Source organism: Bos taurus, chromosome 2 (genome assembly GCF_002263795.3).
Source record: "Bos taurus isolate L1 Dominette 01449 registration number 42190680 breed Hereford chromosome 2, ARS-UCD2.0, whole genome shotgun sequence".
In the NCBI taxonomy this organism is placed as follows: domain Eukaryota; kingdom Metazoa; phylum Chordata; class Mammalia; order Artiodactyla; family Bovidae; genus Bos; species Bos taurus.
Window position 1 is genome coordinate 89,901,534 of NC_037329.1, and position 16,934 is coordinate 89,918,467.

A 16,934-nucleotide genomic window follows, 5' to 3' on the forward strand; every position below is an offset into this window, starting at 1 on the left:
CACATAATGACAGTCTGCTTGCAGAAGTTTCCAGGGAAGCTGGAAAAGTAGGACCATACCCCACCCAAAAACAAAGAGTTTACCTCATTACAGAGGCACCCCTGGGAACTGGACATCCCACCCAGACTGCACATTCAACCACTGATGTATTTGCACTGAGTTACCTCCTTCTCCTGATTGAAGTTCTCAAAGATAGCTGTGTAGGACTCGTTTATTTTCTTCCTTTCTTCTTCTGATTCTAACTCAAACTTTCTGGTTATCTTATGTTCTGTGGAGATGAGGAAATGATATATATGGGTAAATGTGGGAAAAATAAACACACAAAGAAAACCAGAATATCTGAAGATAGTAGAAATTCCAGACTGGGTCTTTGTGTGATCCAGGTCCTTTCAGCCTGGTGTTTAACCTCTGACGCTCACCTGGAGATGCCTGAGAATGAGGTGGATATGGCGATGGTTCTCCATCACATCAGCCGCATGCACTTCTAGTGCATGCATGTGTGCTAAGTTGCTTCAGTTTTTTCTGACTCTTTGTGACTGTATGGACTGTAGTCCTCCAAGTTCCTCTGTCCATGGGATTCTCCAGGCAAGAATAGAATACTGGAGTGGGTTGCCATGCCCTCTTCTAGGGGATCTTCCCCACCCAGGGATCAAACCTGTGTCTTATGTCTCCTCCATCAGCAGGTGGGTTCTTTACCCTTAGAGCCACCTGGGAAGCCCCTTATTTCTAATACCTCTGGTTCTTTTTGTGTAGTTTATTTTGGATCTGTTATTTATTATTTTAAACGTTGCCTCTGCTGAATTAATCACTATGTTTTCTTGGATACGCAAATCCTAAAATACAGTTCTTGGGTAACATGACTTTTCCAGCAATAAAATGTATTCTGTACTTAGCCCTGAGGCAGAGCTAGGCTTAATCATTTTGAGGGGCTGGAAGAGCTGCCAATAGAACTGTAATACTAAACAGGATGATGGACAGGTGAAGGTCTCACACAAATCTCTTCTTCAGCATCGTGGTGCTGGGGTTGGGTAGGGAGGCAAACCATGGGATCACAAGATAAGTCTGGACTAAGGTACACTGTGAGCAGCTAATGTCTGGTCTTCCAAAACCAGCTGTAGCATCTTAGCACAGACTTTGACAACATGGCATAGTTGTAGTATGAGTAGCTGGGAGTCTGGGCAATGACCTGGGCTGCTGCTGCTGCTGCTGCTGCATCTTATCAGTCGTGTCCAACTCTGTGTGACCCCATAGATGGCAGCCCACTGGGCTCACCCATCCCTGGGATTCTCCAGGCAAGAACACTGGAGTGGGTTGCCATTTGCTTCTCCAATGCACGAAAGGGTAAAGGGAAAGTGAAGTCGCTCAGTTGTGTCCTACTCTTAGTGACCCCATGGACTTCAGCTTACCAGACTCCTCCCTCCATGGGATTTTCCAAGCAAGAGTACTGGAGTGGGGTGCCATTGCCTTCTCCAACGACCTGGTCTACACCAAGATTCCAGGAAAGCCTCAAGCAGGAGCAGCCCCCATGCCCCATTTCCCAGCCTTGACTCCAGGGTCTTCAAGCTATCTCCTGGTTATCCAGGGAGGGAAGGGACTTGAGGATGAGCTTTCCCAGGGAGTATTTGCATTTAATGAGCGGTTCACTAGTCAGCTAAATCAGATCTGAATTGAGTTGTGCTAGGATGTGGAATAAGTTTATAGAGGCCCCACTTCTGCCTCAACTAGTCCTCTAGGTCAGGAAGCAGAAACTTCAGAGATTTCCCTCTCCTTTTTCCATTTATGAAAAAGCTCAGTGCAGGTAGGAGAGTCTCCTATAGGGCACTTTGTGTGATCCAGGCTCTGTACTAAGTGTTGGAAATGTTAAGAATACACAGCAATATATGAATATATCAAATCAACATGCTGTACACTTAATCTCAAAAAAATACCTCAATTGAAAAATACATCAAACATGGCTTCCTTTGGAGGGGACATGGCAGTATAAAGACTCTGCATGTAATGGATCATGTTGCCCCTCTCCCAAAAAGTGAGTATTTGGAACTAATTCAGGAGCCTTTTTTTTTTTTTTTTTTTCCTGGAACTTCAGACAAGTCTGCAATCCTACAGATGTCCCCAAGCTCAGTCCAGCTCATGATTGCCAAACTTGCAACCAGAGAGTTCTGGATGGTACAGTTTAGTCCCTTGGGTGGTTAAACACTCTAAAAGACTCCATCCTGTTGCACTTGAAGTCTCCGGACACTTTCCATTCAGGAGTCCAGCCCTGCAGCACATCATCTTTCAAGACTCCAAGGCCACCTTTCTCGAGTCGAGATCAACATTAATGCCAGTTTCTTGGGGCATCTGTCATCAAAAAGTCCAAAGTTTCTGAACTCACTTTGCTGTAACAGTATCCTTTCCCGTTCCAACTTCTCATCCTTCTCCCACTCTGCCTTCTTCTTTGACCACTTGTCCTCCATTTCATCATAAATGCTGTCCTATTGGGGGGACAAAGGTACCATGAAGAAAAGCATCCTGAAAGGCTGCACCCCAGCCTGAGGCCCAGTACTGAGCTCTCTGCAGCTTCCCTTACCGCAGCCCCTGGCTGTGGGCCTCCATACATTAACTGGTGGGCTTTGATTCCAGCCCTGGGACCCAAGACCCTAAAGATCAAAGCAGACTCTGTGTGGTGTTTGCCCTATTGGAACGGGGCTTCCTTTGAAGACAGGCAGTTGAGCACACTGCATGTGTTCATGCCAGCTCCCTCTGAATCATGAATTACTCATCAATAGCACAGTAGGAAACAAGGGAAATATCAAGATGCTAATTTTTTAAATCAACTGTCCTTGTTTGCCTGGGACTGAGCTGTTTCCTGGGACTCCAGACTATCAAGGCTGAACATTGGGAAGTCCCTGGCCACCCAGGACCCATAGTAGGGGCTTGCTGCCCCAGCCCTCCCTCGTCCACTTCCCGTTTCCTACTCTCTCATCCCCCTAGAATGAAACTGTGCCCTAATTCTGGCTTCCTGGGCTCCCATCAAACTAGCTGACAAATGGATGGGCTGTGTTGTGGGGTGCCCCCTGCTCCACTTGCTGAAGTTAGTGCAGAGTGATACAGCCTTTTTGGATGGCAATTTGGTCAAATGCGTCGAAGACCTTTCAAATGTTTCTTCCTTTTGACCCAGTGTTCTGCTAAAATTAAAGATATTACAAAGTACAGATCTTAAAAAGTGGTTTTCTTTAGAGTGGTGATAGTTCTTTTGGCTGTTGGTGTTGTTGATTTTTGAATTTCTTAAAAAAAAACACAACAAGCAGGTATTACTTTGTTCATGACAAACATATTCATCAATGGACTCTTTTAGGGTCCAGAGGCCAAACTGTCCTGCAAGGATGCCATAAAAGTCCGTAGGTTCACTTTTCTCCCTGGGTGCAGTGAGGGCCACTTAGGTTCAAGGAGACTGGGGATTTCAGGAAATTATTTTCCGGGCAAGCACTCTAAATTCATCTCAACATCATCAGCCAAGAAGGAGCCTTGCTTCTCTCTCATAATCCACCAAGGAGCTCTGAATCTCACCTGATATATATGAAACATATTCTTCAAATATTTATATTCTTTTCCCATCTCCTCTGAGAACAAAAGGAAAACAACAGAGTCGAGTCATCATTATTCCTCTGAAATACATGATTTCAAATTCATGTGAGAGCCCTCCTGCACACAATCCACACCTTGAACTCATCCCATCAGTGGTGAAACCATGGTGCTGCCTCAGCAGGCATACTGGAAGCTTATCAGAAATCAGATGCCTGGACCCCACCCTGAACCCACTGAGTCAAGGTCTCAGAGGCAAGGCTCAGTATCTGTTGATAATATGATGTCAGGTGATTCTGAGGCACCCCCAAATCTGAGAACTAATCCCTGGGGGCAAACCTACAACTGAAGGTAAAAGAGAAGCAAAACCTTCTGTCATTTTAAAATAACTTTCCTAGTGTATCCTGGTTTTGAAAACAATTATCTTTTATTTAAGACAAAAATCTTTTCTTTAGAAAATTGGAAAACTGGCAAGGTATTAATACTAATATCATTTTTTTTAATTGGAGGCTAATTACTTTACAATATTGTATTGGTTTTGCCATACATCAACATGAATCTGCCACGGGTGTTCACGTGTTCCCAATCCTCAACCCCCCTCCCACCTCCCTCCCCGTACCATCCCTTTGGGTCATCCCAGTGCACCAGCCCTGAGCATCCTGTATCCTGCATCGAACCTGGACTGGTGATTCGTTTCTTTTATGACTAATATCATCTTTTAAAAATATAACATAAAAAGGGAAAAATTTCTCCTTCTCCCTGTAGAGATTACTCTATAAACTCAGAATTCTGAATGATGCACACTTTGCCCTTCCCAAGGGCAGCATAAACAGTGGGATAAGTGGCCTACACAACCCTTATAGGTTATAAAGTCATACAAATCACAGTGTGCCTGTTAGCATTTGATGAAGCACCATTATTTTACCAGTGAGGAAACTTGCTGAATTGGAACATATTATATTTGTAGAACTTTTAAATATATTTTAAAAAGTGCTTTCATATTCTTACCACTGTGATAAAGGCAGGTATTATTGTCCTCAATTCCTAGGTGGGGATACTGAGACTCAATGAGGTGAAGGGACTTGTTCAAACCCCAAAACTTGGCTGTAGATCCTTCTAACTTCTTGGGGTAGAGAGGTTGTTTGTTGATATGGTTTGCCTTTTTTCAGTTTCATTCTCAATCACTCCCTCTTCCTGGGCTTTAGAAGCAAACTTCAAAAGTCTACCCAGAGTGCAGCCATGGCCATGGGAATTCCTTTGCCCTGGATCTGCATGGTCAGCCTCTGCCCCCTTACCAGGGTCATCTCCCAAAACCTTACCTAGTTTGTCCTGGGCAGCCAACTTTTCTGCCTTCAAGGCTGCTTTGTAGTTTTTCTCCAACTCACTGAGTTGTGCTGCGTGAGCTTCCTCGAGCTCCCTGTGGGGCCCCAGGAGAAGGCCACAGTCACCTGCGGAAGGTTCACCTGATCTCAGCTCCCCTCCTCATGCAGGCAGCTGGTGGGCAGGCAGTGGGGCCCTCACTTCCTGACACATTCTTCTGGCGTCCATCCAGAAACGATTGAGGAGACCTCTGTTTTCACCATCCACTATTTTGAATGGAGTCATCGGGGGGCCATAGACTACCCCCAACAACAGGGTCTTTGCTTACAGCAAAGAAACTGTGAGCTGATTAACACCCAGGATAATTTTAGAGCCTAAGTTCTTGCCAGGCTCCATTCCAGGAGGCAGATGTTGGCAGTGTTCAAGAAAGGCATTAAAACACAGGGCTGTAGGAGCTGTCAAGCCAAGAAAAGACCTGGAGGAACCTTAAATGCATACTGGTAAGTACAAGAAGTCAGTCTGAAAAGCCTACAGGCTGTATGATTCCAACTATATGAGATTCTGGAAAAGTCACATCTATAGAAGTGGTCAAAAGATCAGTGGTTTCCAGAGATTAGTGGGGAGACAGCAATGAACAGGCAGAGCCCAGAGGATTTTTAGGGCAGTGAGATTATTCTGTATGATATTGTAATGGTGGATACATGACATTAAACATTTATCAAAACCCATAGAATCTGCAGTATCAAGAGTGACTTCCCTGATGATCCAATGGTTGGGAACCTGCCTCCAAAGCAGGGGACACGGGTTCAATCCTTGGTCAGGGAACTAAGATCCCCCATGTTTTGGGGAAATCAAGGCCGAGTACCACAACTAGAGAGGCTCTTTCACTGCAACTAGAGAAAGCCTGCATGCAGCAATGAAAACCCAGCACAGCCAAAAGAAAAAAAAAAAAAAAAGGAGTGAACCCTAACAGAAACTACGACTTTGGGAGCAGGCTCATTGATTGTAACAAATACCCCTTGGTGGTGGGGCAGGACGTCAATGATGACGAAGGCTGTGCAGGTGTGGGGCCAGGGGGTATGTGGAAATTGTCTGTCCTTTATGTTTTACTGTGAATCTAAAAAATAGTCTATTAATAAGTAAGTTAATTCATTAATTTTAAAAAATTAAAAGCAAGTTTGCAACACTTATGAGGACTTCTCTCCAGCAGGACTAAGAAAGGGACTTTGTGGGTCTTCGCTTTCACACAGACAACACATTTCCTTTTTCTTCCCCTTGGTTTGTCTCTGCAGCTCTGGCTCCTGCCCTCCCATACTTTCTTCCCATTTTGTCCAGCCTTGAGCTAGCAGCCAAGACGGTTAGAGGAGAGGGGAGGAAGAAGAGGGGGGCAGGGAGAGACTGGGCTGAGAACAATAGTAGTTTACCACGGAAATCTCATAGAGAACTGAAAATTGTTTCTTCTTAGCAATCAACTGAAAGGGAGATTATAACTGAAATAACTGGATGATAAAGTACAAAGTCAGGAATAACCTCTGTGCTGTTTCAGTGGCCTCAGATCGAATCATCCTGCTCTCCAAAGACATGTCTCTTATCTCCCACCCCCACTTGCCACCCCACTGTCTGAAATCCCAGTGAACTGAAATCTCGCAAGGATGCAGGAACCTTAGGACCTGCAGTATACAGGAACTTGTGCCAGAGAGCATACCTCGTCTTGCTTTCAAAGTTCTTCTGCATCTCGGCACAGCGGAGATCCATTTCATTAGAGAGCTGGAAATGAGGCCAGGCCAGTATTAACAAGACAGGAATGAGGACCCCCCTCCCACTTCAACTTGCAAGTTCTGAGAAGCCTTCTCATTCATGGGGTACCCCCCCCCCACTCCCTTGATCTCTCCCACATAGTTACTGAAGGAATGAAACAATTCTTGCCTCTATGTCAGTTGGTTGCATGGAAACCATTCCTTTAGCTGTTTTTTTTTTTTTTCTCTTTGACTGGATGTAATCTCTATAAGACTCTTGAGAGTCCCTTGGACTGCAAGGAGATCCAACCAGTCCATTCTGAAGGAAATCAGCCCTGGGATTTCTTTGGAAGGAATGATGCTGAAGCTGAAACTCCAGTACTTTGGCCACCTCATGCAAAGAGTTGACTCATTAGAAAACACTCTGATGCTGGGAGGGATTGGGGGCAGGAGGAGAAGGGGACGACAGAGAATGAGATGGCTGGATGGCATCACTGACTCGATGGACGTGAGTCTGAGTGAACTCCGGGAGTAGGTGATGGACAGGGAGGCCTGGCGTGCTGCGATTCATGGGGTCGCAAAGAGTCGGACAGGACTGAGCGACTGAACTGAACTGAACTGAACCGAATCTCTATAAGGTCATGGCCTTTGGATCTGGGGATATGTAACTCAATCGAGCAATCATTTATTGTGCAAAAGGCTTGACCTGGAAACATCAAACAGGCCTAAGACTCAGGCCCTGTCTTCGATGAACTTAAAGACCATGTTAATAAGTCCTTGGCAGAATGACTGTGTTTCCAGAGGCAAGGAGTGCTCAGTTGTAGGTGACCCTCTGTTCTAACACATTGGGTCCTCTGGCTGGTGTCTCAGGAGGAATGGACACTGCCAGCTGGGATAAGGGTTGGGGGGCCAGGACTTCTCCCCTCTGTGCAGTCACACAACAATGTGGGGTGACAGGAGGAATGTGAGAATTACAATGTGAAGTCTCTCCATCGAAATAATCTCTAAATATGTCTTCAGTAGGGCCAGTGTTTTGAAAGCTTGTGTTTTGCCCAATAAACCACCAAGGTTGAGTTGAGTGATCTCACGCAAATTATTTAACTTCCTGAGTCTCAATTTCCTCTCTGTAGAAGGTGACCACAAAAACAAAACCACAAAAAGGTTTTCAGAGAAATACAGAGATGAATCACCAGAAGGGAAGGTCTCAGCCTGAGTCCTAGGCTGGGTCTCTATAGGATTCAGACACACCTGGGGTTGCCTGCTGGGAAGTCACCCTTCACACGTGGGTTCCAGTAACAGCAAGCATGGCGCAGGCTGGGGGTGGGGGGAGGAATGAGCGGATGGGAAAGAGATGTAAGTGTCGCTCTGGTTTATCACTCCAGCTCAGGACACCAGGCACCCCTGCTTGGGGTGGGGAAGAAGAGTCCTTGGTAAAGCAGATGGTAAAATCTAAAGGGAGTGTCACCACAATCCCCAGGAGACACAAAGAGTGCAAAGTGAAATCAACTGATTCAGGAGAGTGGGCTTCAGCAGTTTCAACAGCAACAGGAAGTGGGACTGGAGGCTTCTGGGTAGTTTTTGAGCAAAACTAAAGTACTGGTCATGCTGGTGCCATTAGCAAGAGTTTCAGCAAGGTCTGAAATTAATCTCACCATATGGCATAGTGGGCTCTGGTGGAAACTGTTGGTGTCCCCTAGTGGAGCAACCCACTCCAGTACTCTTGGCTGGAAAATCCCATGGATGGAGGAGCATGGTAGGCTACAGTCCATGGGGTCGTAAAGACTTGGACACCACTGAGCAACTTCACTTTCTTTCTTTCCTAGTGGAAAAGATAGTGGCATTGAGCATGCCAGAGATGCCCAGGGAGCTCCTGGAAATTGACTTAGGCCTGAAGATCAAACCAGTTAGTCTCGAAAGGAAATCAACCCTGAATATTTATTGTAAGGACTGACGCTGAAGCTGAAGCTCCAATAACTTGGTCACCTGATGCAAACAGCCAACTCATTGAAAAAGGCCCTGATGCTGGGAAAGATTGAGAGCAGGATGAGAAGGGGACGACAGAGGATGAGATGGTTGGGTGGCATCATCAACTCAATGGACATGAGTTTGAGCAAGTTCCGGAAGATAGTGATAGACAGGGAAACCTGATATGCTGCAGATAAATGGGATTGCAAAGAGTCGGACATGACTGAGCAACTGAACAACAATTAGAGGAAGGACTTGAGTTCTTGGCAGTTATGGATGAGGATGGAGTCAGAGAAATACGACGGGGTGACCACAGTCTTATCTGAAGAGCTGTTGCTTGGGCAACCTGGCTCCCATGAGCCAGGGACTTGGCCCCTTGCCTGGAACATAGCAGGTGATCTGAAGCTATTGGTCTTTCCCTTTCCCATAGCTCACTCAAGGACCACTCACCAATTTTTGGGCAGAACGATGGTCTCTGTTCATTTGCTCTATGATCACTGTCAGCTCTGAGATCTGTTCTTTGAGGTCAGCAATGATATCAGTCCTGCGGAACAAGTAACCCATCACCCACAGAGCTTCCAGGCTGTGCCGGCCAGGGCTCTCCCTGAGCATGGCTTGCTGGCCTGGTGAGAGCCAGGCTGTGTTCTGGACACTTCCTCCATCATCATGGGGTAGGGATGCAGGGGCAGAGGGTGGGCTGGGAGAAGGAAATTTGGCAGTAGGGTTGTTGAGCTCAAACACAGCCCTTTTGGGTAGACTGGCCAGAAGCGAGTAGGGGTAATTTGGTGACTCACTAGATTAGAAGAGAAAGAGCCGGATGTCAGAAATCTATTAGGGTTTGACCTTGACTCAGTAAAGATAGTTGAAATGGAGGAGGGAGAAGATCAGAGGATTAGGAAATGAGTTGAGGAGAATAGAATTGATGCTGACAGTGACTCACAGACAAGGAATGTACTGGAAACAGGACAAAGAAGGGATTTAAGATTGTGGCTTTCAGAATAGATTATGGATTTTTGTGTTTCTGGAAGAAAGTGAAAATGTTAGTCACTCAGTTTTGTCCAACTCTTTGTGACCCCATGGATTGTAGCCCACCAGGCTCCTCTGTCCACAGAATTCTCCAGGCAAGGATACTGGAGTGGGTTGCCATACCCTTCTCCAGGGGATCTTCCTGACTCAGGGATTGAACCCAGGTTTCCTGCATTGCTGGCAGACTCTTTACTGACTAAGGGAAGACCTGAATGGTCTTCACAGACAAGCAATGGGCTGAAAACAGGACAAAGAAGGGATTTTAGAGTGTGGCTTTCAGAATAGATTATGGATGTTTGTGTTTCTTGGGCCTCCATGAAATCTGTAAGATTATTCAGCTCTCTTTGATTGAGCTGGGGTAAACAGGGTGGCAGGCAGTGCAGCAGAGATGAGGTCCTTAATTCAACAGGTCGAGAAAAGAAGAGAGGATGTAGGAGGAGATGGGGAAAGAGGAGATATGAGTTAGAGATTCAGGAAGTAGAATGAAAAGGATGTGGGGACTGACTTTACATGGTCCTGGAGGATGGGGAGTGGGTGAGCCTTGAATGACAGAGGGGGTGGCATAGGCTCAACTGGAATGGAATCAGGCCAGAGTCTTACACACCACATCTCTCAGAGGCATTAGTGAGTGTTATCTTTGGACATAAGGAAAAAGATGCAGACTCGGGCCTCCCAGAAGTCCTGACTTTACTCTCAGTTCTCATTCTTCAAATTCAGACCATTGTATGAGTATTTCATCTACTCATTACCTTCAGGAACAACTACTCTCCTTTAGGATGAGTGACACCAACCCAGTCATTTTCCAGATCAGCTGCCTGACTTGTCCGTCCATCCTCCTGACTCCAGTGGGCTCTGAGCAGAGAGGTGGGTGCAGAGAGACGCCAGCACAGGGCTGAGCGAAGGGAGACTGTGGACTCGGCGTCAAGTGAGGGTTTGTCCTTGGGACAGGAGGGGAGAAGTCTGGGGAGCTGGAGGGAGTTCAAGGGCATTACCTGGAAATTTTGACTTTGCCCACGTCCTCCGATTCTGAATGTTTTTTCCTATCAAACATCTCATCTCCCAAGGTGACAGAAATCTGCTCCCTGTTCCGAATGAGGCAGTAGCCAGGTGACACGTTTATCACTTCCTGGGCATCAAGGTGGAATGTGAGGTCATATTGCAGACTTGTAGTGTTGGGATTGCTCCAGTATTCCTCTAGGGCCTTACTCACATCTTAGACCCATGAGGTGGGGTGTTCCCCTGTAGCCTCCCCCAGTTCCCTCTCTCCTGAAACCAAATTGCATGACTCAGCTGGTCCCTGGGTGTCCCCATAGGCTTCTCAAATCCAACATGTGCAAAACCCAAACGCTGACCCCTGCTCCCCCCTCTGCATTCTCCTTCCAGATGCCAGGAGGCAGCTGGGCGTTGTGGATGCTGCTCAGGTTTTGGAATTAGGTGGGCCTGAGTTTAAATCCTTACTCTGCCACTAGCCACAGTTATTCAGCATCTCTGAGCTTCAGTTTGCTTATCAGAGAATGAAGATAATAACTCTTCATCAAAGGGCTTTTTTGATGAATAAACAAAATAACACATGAGAAAATACCTAGCACAATTGCAAGCAAAACAAAACAAAACCCTCAAAAATCTAGTCAGTTCCACCAAATCATTCATCTACCAACCAGCGTGGACCAGGATAAGATGTACGGTCTTTTTTTAAAAAGACTTATTGATGTGGTCATTTTTTTCTTAATAAAAAAAAGTATTTATTGAATGTGTGTTACAATATTGCTTCTGTTTTATGTTTTGGTTTTTTGGCCCCAAGGCATGTGGGATCTTAGCTCTCTGACCAGGGATTGAACCGCACCCCCTGCATTGCAAGGCGAATTCTCAAGCACTGGACTACAGGCTAGTCCCAGATGTACTGTCCTGAGTTGTGCAGGACACCCTGTAGCATCTGTTATCTGCTAACTCTACCTCAACCTCATCCTGTCTTCACCACACGCCTGCCCCTCATGGTCCAAGGCCACTGGCATCTTGCTCCTTGGCTCTGGTGATCTCTTCTCAGTTGGCCTCTCTGCCTTTAGTCTGGCTCCCCTGAAGTTCATCATCCTCTCCACCTAGAGGGCTATTGTATTTTGGTTTATTTTTTTTCCTGACCATTAAGAGACTGTGTGATCTTCATATAAGACAGGCGGAGCAGGGGAAGAGAGGCAAGGAAAATAGATATAAGCAGAGAGTGTAAAAAGGGCCAATAATACCCCACGGGAGGGCATTTTCTAAAAATGTAAACCTGACCTGTGTCAGACCCCTAAAGGCTCCCGGACACCAAGAGAACTAGGTCTAAACCCCCAGGCAGGTGTCATGTCCTTCTGGGTTTGGTCCCGTCTCTTTCTCCAGCACCTCCTGTCCCTGCTTCTTTCCTCTCATCCTCCCATCCTGGCTCCTCTCAGGTGCCCTAGTGGTTTGTCCCCTTGTCTTTGTGGGTTCCCAAGTGCAGCAGAGGGTTTCCTGCATCTGGGCTTAAGCTGTTCCCTGGCCTGGACTGATTGCCACCATCTGGTTTCTGTGGGAGACTCGCCTCACCCTACACCCTACAAGGCAGCAGAAAGTGGTAATTAAATGCCTTCTCTGGGATCCAGCTGAGCTGAGTTCGAGTCCTGGTTCCACCCCTCTCCAGCGACACATTAAATGTGATCTTGATAGAGGCTCCTCAGGGGATCATTGCACAGATTCAAGGAAGTGAGTGTGTGTAAAAGATCTATGTCTTCACATAGCAGGTCATGTTAGCCCCACTGCCCTCTTCCCAGTTTTACTCACATTAGGTAATTTATTGCTCTCCTCTTGTTTTCCTAAATGGACTTTCATTCTGTAAGAGAAGGGCATGCTCAGAAAGCAGTTGGGTAAAAAGGAAGGTTGGTACACAGAGTGCGATGAAATGATGGGTAGTAAAAAAAGTAGGAAATCAATCCATCACTAGCCTAATAGTAGAACCATTCCGAAAACAAGGGCCTAGAAACTTGATATGAAGATCCAAGCACTCTCCTATGAGCCGGTGCCTAAACTTCAATGCACATGCTTTTTAGTGACATCCTTGCTGTGTCTGCACAACTGCCTTTCTTCCTGTTTGCACTGGGAATTGGTGTTCTGGGAACCTGAAAGTGCCCAGGGTTAAATAAATTCCGGGTAAGCAAAGTGTTACTGTTCTGAGACCTGGTGTTAACCCTGATTATAATTAATATTTTTTTCCAGATACAGAAACATGAGCAGAGGGTCAGGTACTCAAGTGTCGTAAGAGTATTTACAGGGGAGCTTACCAGGGATGTTGGAAGAGCCGTATAAGAGTAACTAACTTCTGCTATGGTGGCAGCAACGCAAATTGGATTGTGTCACTCTTCTCAGAATCCTCAGCTGGATTCCTATGTGTTATGCACTAAATTGTGTCCCTCCCATAATCCACCACATTGAAATCCTAGCACCTGCCATCCCAGAATGTGACTGTATTTGGATTTACGAACTTTAAAGAAGTGACTGAGTTAAAATGAGGCCATTAAGGTGGGTGCTAATACCATTTTCCTGGTGTTCTTGCAAGAGAGATTAGGACACACAGAGAGAACCCTGGATGTGCACGCACAAAGGAGAGACCCGGTGAGGGGGCGGCAGGCAGGCAGCCATCTGCAAGCCAGGGAGAGAGTCCTCACCAGAGATCAACCCTGCCAGCATCTTGATCCTGGACTTCCAGCTTCCAGAACTATGGGACAATAAATTTCCGCTGCTTAAGCCACTTAGTCTGTGGTTTTCACTGTGGTAGCCCCAGCAGTGAATACACCATCCCTTTTGGAGTGAAAATCAAAGTCCTTATAGTGGCCAGCACACTTCCCTGTGAGTTTCCTACTGTTATTGTAACAAATTACTATGAATTTAGTGGCTTAGAACAACACCTTGTTATGTTTAGTTCTCAAGTCAAAGTCTGAAACGGGTCTTCCTGGGCTAAAATCGAGGTCCGGTTGTCTTCCTCCTGGAGGCTCTGGGGGAGAATCTATTTCCTTGCCTTTTCCAGATCCTAGAAGCTGCCCCTACTCCTAGTAGCCTCGTCCTCTGTCTTCAAAGCCAACAAGGTCATCACTCCAACCTGTGCTTCTGTTGTTACGTCTCCTTCTCTGACACACTGACTTCCTCTTTCACAGGAAAGGAACTTTCGTTTTATATTAAGTCCACCTTTACATTACATCCTGGATAATCCAGCATGATCTATCAGCTGCTGAGCAACCTAATTCCATCCACCACCTTCATTTCCCCTCAGCAATTAACAGAACAAAGTGATGGTTTCCAGGGATTAGGACATGGACTTCTTCGGGGAGGTAGGGGGGCGATTGTTACTCTACTGACTGCATTCAGCATCTCTGCAACTTCTTTGAGCTCATTTCCCTACACTCTCTCCTCCCTTCCTCCACTAGCCCCACGTGGGACACTTTGCTTTCCAGGAAAACATCAGATGTGCCAAGCAAATTCCCACCCAGGGCCTCTATATTCATTGTTCCCTTTGCCAGGAGTGCTTGATTCCAATGGTCAGTGCAGTTCCTGCTGACCTCTTACCCAGGGATTGCCCTGATCTCTCTGTGCAAAATTACAACCCCACCCTCACCATCCCCTCCTCCCTATGCCTGCACTGTTTTTTCACATAGTGCTTGCAGTCTTTGGAAGGATTTACATGTTCATAGTCATCTCCCCAGCCCTCCCCACTAGAATGCAAGTCCAGGAGAGCAGAGACTTTGGCCGTGTTCATTGCTGTCCCCCTGCACCTGACTCAAAGTCTAGCAAATAGTGAGTGAGTGAGTGAGTGAAGTCGCTCAGTCGTGTCCGACTCTTTGCGACCCCGTGGACTGTAGCCTGCCAGGCTCCTCTGTCCATGGGATTCTCCAGGCAAGAATACTGGAGTGGGTTGCCATTTCCTTCTCCAAGCAAATAGTAGGTGCTCAGTAAATGGTTTCCAAATAAATAAGTAAATAGAACACAAAGTTTCATGCAAAGGCCTAAACCTAAATTACACTAGATAAGCTTATAAATGTGAATGAAAATTTTAATTGGTGAATAAAAACAGAGCTGCAATCTACAGAAATCCTTAGACATAGTAAAGTAATCAAGAAAAGGATGAGTGCACGCCATAAATCCGTGGGAGGCTTTTGGTCAAGGACGTGCATTCAACGCTTTTAGGGCAGGGAGGGGCTCTCTGGGGCACCCTGCTAAGAATTCCTTGGAAGTGACTTTGAAAGCAGTGAGGGCAAAGGGCCACAGAATCCACCTGTAGGAGCTGAGGTTTGGAGGAAATCCCAGTGCGTTCCGGCATTTCTCTTGCACACTTGGGAGCAGTTACCTCAAGTCAGGAAACGTTGTAAAGGCCTAGAAGTGGGATTATTTTATTCACATACCTCAAACCATTCTTGTCCCTTGGACGTGAAAATACTTACTTTGGGGAGACAACAGGTTTTGTTATCAGTTGGGCATAATTTTGTTTTTTTCCAGCTGGAGGAAGAGGAGAGAGCCTGACAGTGAAAAAAGAAATCATGAGAAAGAGAAAATTGGAAATTCAGGAACTTGCTTTGGCACTCTCAGGTAAGGGAGACCCCCACAGTAACCCCAAATTGGAAGACACGGTCTGCCAATGGGAATCTTTATAATCAGGATGGTCTGGGGAACCTCAGGCCAATGACCCTGGCACTTGTTCACTGACCAGGGGTTCCTGGGCTGAAGTCCTCTAGTTCTAGAAGCTCTTTGACCTGTATTGGGGTGGGGGGGGGCCTGCCATGGCCCTTTCCCTCCTGTGCTTACTCTGCAGATTCCTCATTGAAACCACACTCCGCCCCAGTTGCCCTGTCCAGAGTGCTGTGCAGCCAACAGGTGAGTAAAGCCGGGCTTTCTGGCCGCTTTGGGATTTTGCTGCCAAGCTGACTGTTTTGGAAATCTTGTGAGAGAAAGATGGCTGCCCCACTCCATGGAACCCAAGCCCTCAGGCCACACTCCATCCTGGATAATCCTTACTTGGGCTTCACTGAGGAGGTCTTGCTTGGTGGCTGAGGGGTCTTGATTAGCTTTCGTGGCCCCAAGTTCCAGGGATCCCAGCAGGTGCAGTAGACGAGGGGGTTGGGGTACATGGCAGGTCAGGGGCTGTCTTGGCTGCTTGGTCAGGAGGCCCCCACTGAAGTGGGAAAACAGCAGCAGAGTTACACTGTTGAGAGTCAGAGCAGCAACGCTTAGAGATGAATTGGGAAGAACCCAGGGAAAGCCCAAAGCACAGATGACAGATTCTGGAAGCTGTCAGTGTGATACAGGGTCTCAAACACAGAACAACACCTCACCTCTGGCCACCCAGGAGATTGACTTGAAAGCTGTTTAACGTCTGATGTTGTTGTTGTTTAGTTGCTCAGTCATGTCCGACTCTTTGCAACCCCATGGACTGCAGCCTACCAGGCTCCTCTGTCCACAGGATTTCCCAGACAACAATACTGGAGTGGGTTGTCATTTTCTTCTCCAGGGGATCTTCCTGACCCAGGATCAAACCTGCAACTCCTGCATTGGCAGACGGGTTCTTTACCACTGAGCCACCTGGGAAGGAGTTGCTGAGTGCTTACTATGAGCCAGATCCACAATAAGTGATCAGTTATTGTTATGCCAACTTTACAGATGAGGATAGTGAGGCTCAGAAAGGTAACGGAGGTAGCAAGGTGGAAACAAACACAAGTCTATCTGACTCCTGAGCACTTTCTCTTCCATCAGGTCACACTAAATGCCTGTAACAGGTAGGTCATGCGTAGCCCTTCCTAGAAAAGCAGCTCTGTTACTCAAATTACAGTGCAAGGGAACCTTTCAGGTTCTCTTTCCTGGTCACCAGCCTGAATTGCACAGCCAAAACTCTTCCTTCTTGGCTTCATAAAAACAAAAAACTCTGTAACAAAGGTTTGCATGAAAAACTATCAGATAAACATGAAGGCTTGATCATACTTGTTTATCTTCTTTCTTTTCCAGAATTCCACTAAAATGAGACTACAGATGAAGAGATATTTAATTCCATGAGAACAGAGAGAAGGAGAGAGGAGATTATACTGCACAATGATGTCCATACGGGCTCGGCACTGTGACTCCCTCACTTAGTACACCGTAGGAAACTACAGCTTATGAGCCTGCAAAGGACGTACAAACCAGCGGAAGCCAGTTTCCAGGAGAAAGCCCCCCAAGATGCAGGGTTGGAACTGGTAGATTATCTGATGTTTCGGATGGGTATTCGACATCTGTTGGAGCACATGATAGGTCGAACAGTGTTCCTTCCCCTTCCTCCCCTGCCCCACGTTC

At 46.5% G+C, this 16,934-nt stretch overlaps 1 protein-coding gene across 2 annotated transcripts in view; it reads right to left on the reverse strand.

The window, feature by feature from the left end:
• Positions 1 to 16,934, reverse strand: part of FLACC1 (flagellum associated containing coiled-coil domains 1) — a 108,191-nt gene that overhangs the window by 85,151 nt on the left and 6,106 nt on the right. For both annotated transcript variants that reach the window (XR_009491239.1, XM_005202673.5), the window contains exons 2-11: positions 15,627 to 15,813; positions 15,056 to 15,130; positions 12,408 to 12,456; positions 10,604 to 10,737; positions 9,036 to 9,129; positions 6,590 to 6,651; positions 4,884 to 4,981; positions 3,550 to 3,602; positions 2,375 to 2,474; positions 165 to 268 (exon numbers count right to left, since the gene is read on the reverse strand). Coding sequence is in view for 1 of the 2 variants with exons in the window: in XM_005202673.5 (XP_005202730.1) it covers positions 165 to 268; positions 2,375 to 2,474; positions 3,550 to 3,602; positions 4,884 to 4,981; positions 6,590 to 6,651; positions 9,036 to 9,129; positions 10,604 to 10,737; positions 12,408 to 12,456; positions 15,056 to 15,130; positions 15,627 to 15,739 (882 nt within the window). In the remaining variant the exon portion in view is untranslated. The remainder of the gene's footprint in view (positions 1 to 164; positions 269 to 2,374; positions 2,475 to 3,549; positions 3,603 to 4,883; positions 4,982 to 6,589; positions 6,652 to 9,035; positions 9,130 to 10,603; positions 10,738 to 12,407; positions 12,457 to 15,055; positions 15,131 to 15,626; positions 15,814 to 16,934) is intronic.